The 2464-nt window shown below is 49.5% G+C and overlaps 2 protein-coding genes across 2 annotated transcripts; both read right to left on the bottom strand.

The window, feature by feature from the left end:
• Window positions 1–15: 15 nt before the first annotated feature.
• Window positions 16–995, bottom strand: LOC104949554 (ATP-binding cassette sub-family F member 3-like). Its single transcript, XM_010775925.1, has 3 exons — window positions 733–995; window positions 197–277; window positions 16–87 (listed from the first exon to the last, which is right to left on the bottom strand). Exons 1-3 carry the CDS (start codon window positions 903–905, stop codon window positions 24–26), a joined length of 318 nt encoding a protein of 105 aa, XP_010774227.1. The 5' UTR covers window positions 906–995; the 3' UTR covers window positions 16–23.
• A 253-nt stretch (window positions 996–1248) lies between these two features.
• On the bottom strand, window positions 1249–2444 carry LOC104949553 (nance-Horan syndrome protein-like). Its single transcript, XM_010775924.1, has 2 exons — window positions 2015–2444; window positions 1249–1609 (listed from the first exon to the last, which is right to left on the bottom strand). The coding sequence occupies exons 1-2, from the start codon at window positions 2250–2252 to the stop codon at window positions 1464–1466; spliced, it is 384 nt and encodes a 127-aa protein (XP_010774226.1). The 5' UTR covers window positions 2253–2444; the 3' UTR covers window positions 1249–1463.
• Window positions 2445–2464: the final 20 nt, after the last annotated feature.

Below are 2464 nucleotides of genomic sequence, written 5' to 3'. Positions count from 1 at the left end.
TGTGTGTGGGGGGGTGTGTGTGCTCACTTGGTGGTCTGCTGTTGCATTTTGGAAGAAAACCCGAGTCCGGCCAGGATGACGGACGCTCTGATTGGACGAGACAGATGTCAATCACAGACACATCACCAGTCAGACCCAGTGGGTGACATGAAGGTAACAACAACAACAACAACAACAACAGCAGCAGCCTCCTCACCGGGCCGGGGCTTTGTCCGCCTCGATCTCCTCCAGCTTGGCGTAGATCTCCGTCAGCCGGACGCTCTCATTCCCGTCAATACTGGGGTTATAGGGAACAACAACATATTAAAAACAACAACACAAAGACAAAATAAACACTTTGGTGGGGCTTCAAGATTCTCCATGAAAACAAATGAACTAAAAATATAGAGAAACTTTGATCTATTTTTTTCACTATGAAATAAAAACACATTATTTGTCCCTTCTGCCCAAGTGTGTGATCCCGTGATGTGTAACATCATATTTATATAATTATAACTTTATATACACACATTAGAACTTCATCTCACCCTGGGGATTAATAAAGTGATGCCTTTTTACTTTTATATAATATGTAAATATGATATTTGAAGATAGATAATAGAATAAGTTATCGTTAGTTGATAGAGACGTACCATAATACCTGCGATGTGTGTTCATCACATGTTATTGTTACATATTTGATGCAGTTTATGATGACTGAGATAATGTATGTGTGGTTGTGATGTTTCTTACGCTCCGGTGGCGATGCGCGCGTTGAGGTTCCTCTCCTCCGCCAGCAGCCCCTCCCTCACGGAGTCGCTCTCCAGGACGCTCTGCAGAGCTCCGGTCTCGTCTCCGGCCACTTCCTGTTCCACGTGCAGGATGGTGATGTGAGGCGGGACCCGCAGGCTGCGACTCGCCAACATCTTCAGGAGGGTCGTCTTCCCCAAACCGTTACGACCAATCAGACCGTAGCGCCGGCCCGAAGACAGAGAGATCTCCGCCCCCTGCAGCAAACACCTGCACAGAGATTATAGTCATTCAGACTGACCTGGGACCAGCTGCTATAGACTGAAGACTCTCCTCTTACAGTGAGGGCTGGTTCAGACTGACCTGGGACCAGCTGCTAGTTCTGCTGCTATAGACTGAAGACTCTCCTCTTATAGTGAGGGCTGGTACAGACTGACCTGGGACCAGCTCCTAGTTCTGCTGCTATAGACTGAAGACTCTCCTCTTACAGTGAGGGCTGGTTCAGACTGACCTGGGACCAGCTGCTATAGACTGAAGACTCTCCTCTTACAGTGAGGGCTGGTTCAGACTGACCTGGGACCAGCTACTAGTTCTGCTGCTATAGACTGAAGACTCTCCTCTTACAGTGAAGGTTCAGGCTGACCTGGGACTAGCTACTAGTTCTGCTGCTATAGACTGAAGACTCTCCTCCTATAGTGAAGGCTGGTTCAGGCTGACCTGGGACCAGTTCTTAGCTATAAAGGGTTTTCTGCTGACCTGTGGATCAGAGCAAACAGGTCCTCAGTGGTTCGAGTCCTGGTCGGGGATGCAAACACGCCATCTTCCTCCGGTTTAGACTCTTCACTCAGGGAGGAGTCTCCAGCGTCAGGGGGGGGGAAGTCTGTTAACAGAAATCTACACTTAATATCATACAGCAGAGGTGAAGGAGACATGTGTCATAAACCCTTCCAGTCCTTCCAGCTTAAACTGAGACATAAGGAAATGTTCCCTGAAACCCTGGGAGAGGGTGGACCATTTAAATAAATAAAAACCCCAAGGATGGGGCCTACGTAAAGCCAATCTGGATCCAGAACGTGGTCTGTCTTAAGATAGCTGTTTATTGAACGTGGTTCTCCAGAAGTTAGTGGAGACCTGATCCAGGAGGGCCTGAGCCTGAAGGTAGACTACATAACTTCTGGTCTATCAGGAGGATCAATACAGAAGCAGGACCTCAACAACGGGCCCAACCTGGGGCCCTGATAGAACCATTAACGACCCGGAGAGAGAGACGGATCACATGACGTACCTGTCTGTCTGCAGAGGTCCTTTGTCACTGCAGCTCTGGAGGACTCTTCTTCTTCTGTGGTTCCTGCAGCTCTGGAGGACTCCAGCTCTTCTTCTGTGGTTCCTGCATCTCTGGAAGACACCAACTCTTCTTCTGTGGTTACTGCATCTCTGGAGGACTCCAACTCTTCTTCTTCCGAGGTTCCTATAGCTCTGAGGAGGCTCTCCAGGATGTCCTCTGATTGGCCGTCAGCACTCATTATGTCCTCAACCAATCCAGGGAGAGGACCTTCTTCATCCTCCTCCTCTTCCTCACCTCTCTGCAGAACAGATGTTTCTACTTCCTGTCTGAAGTCTGTTACAGGTTCCTCCTCCTGGGGGGTCAGGGGAGACTCTGAGGAGGCCTTCAGAGAGGGAGGGGGGAGGAGAGACTCTGAGGAGGCCTTCAGAGAGGGAGGGGGGAGGAGACACT

This window comes from Notothenia coriiceps, unplaced genomic scaffold, assembly GCF_000735185.1.
Source record: "Notothenia coriiceps isolate Sejong01 unplaced genomic scaffold, NC01 NC01_scaffold00016478, whole genome shotgun sequence".
In the NCBI taxonomy this organism is placed as follows: domain Eukaryota; kingdom Metazoa; phylum Chordata; class Actinopteri; order Perciformes; family Nototheniidae; genus Notothenia; species Notothenia coriiceps.
Note: the sequence above shows the minus strand (reverse complement) of the source record. Positions and strands in the feature narration are given on the sequence as shown.

Bases quoted from the DNA above. Each gene is read 5' to 3' on its own strand.
- LOC104949554 (XM_010775925.1), bottom strand. From the start codon at position 905: ATGTTGGCGAGTCGCAGCCTGCGGGTCCCGCCTCACATCACCATCCTG. The intron at 278-732 runs GTAAGAAACATC...CTATAACCCCAG, and splicing joins GCGCGCATCGCCACCGGAGC to TATTGACGGGAATGAGAGCG. The intron at 88-196 runs GTGAGGAGGCTG...TCGTCCAATCAG, and splicing joins GCGGACAAAGCCCCGGCCCG to AGCGTCCGTCATCCTGGCCG.
- LOC104949553 (XM_010775924.1), bottom strand. From the start codon at position 2,252: ATGAGTGCTGACGGCCAATCAGAGGACATCCTGGAGAGCCTCCTCAGA. The intron at 1,610-2,014 runs GTACGTCATGTG...TTCTGTTAACAG, and splicing joins GGACCTCTGCAGACAGACAG to ACTTCCCCCCCCCTGACGCT.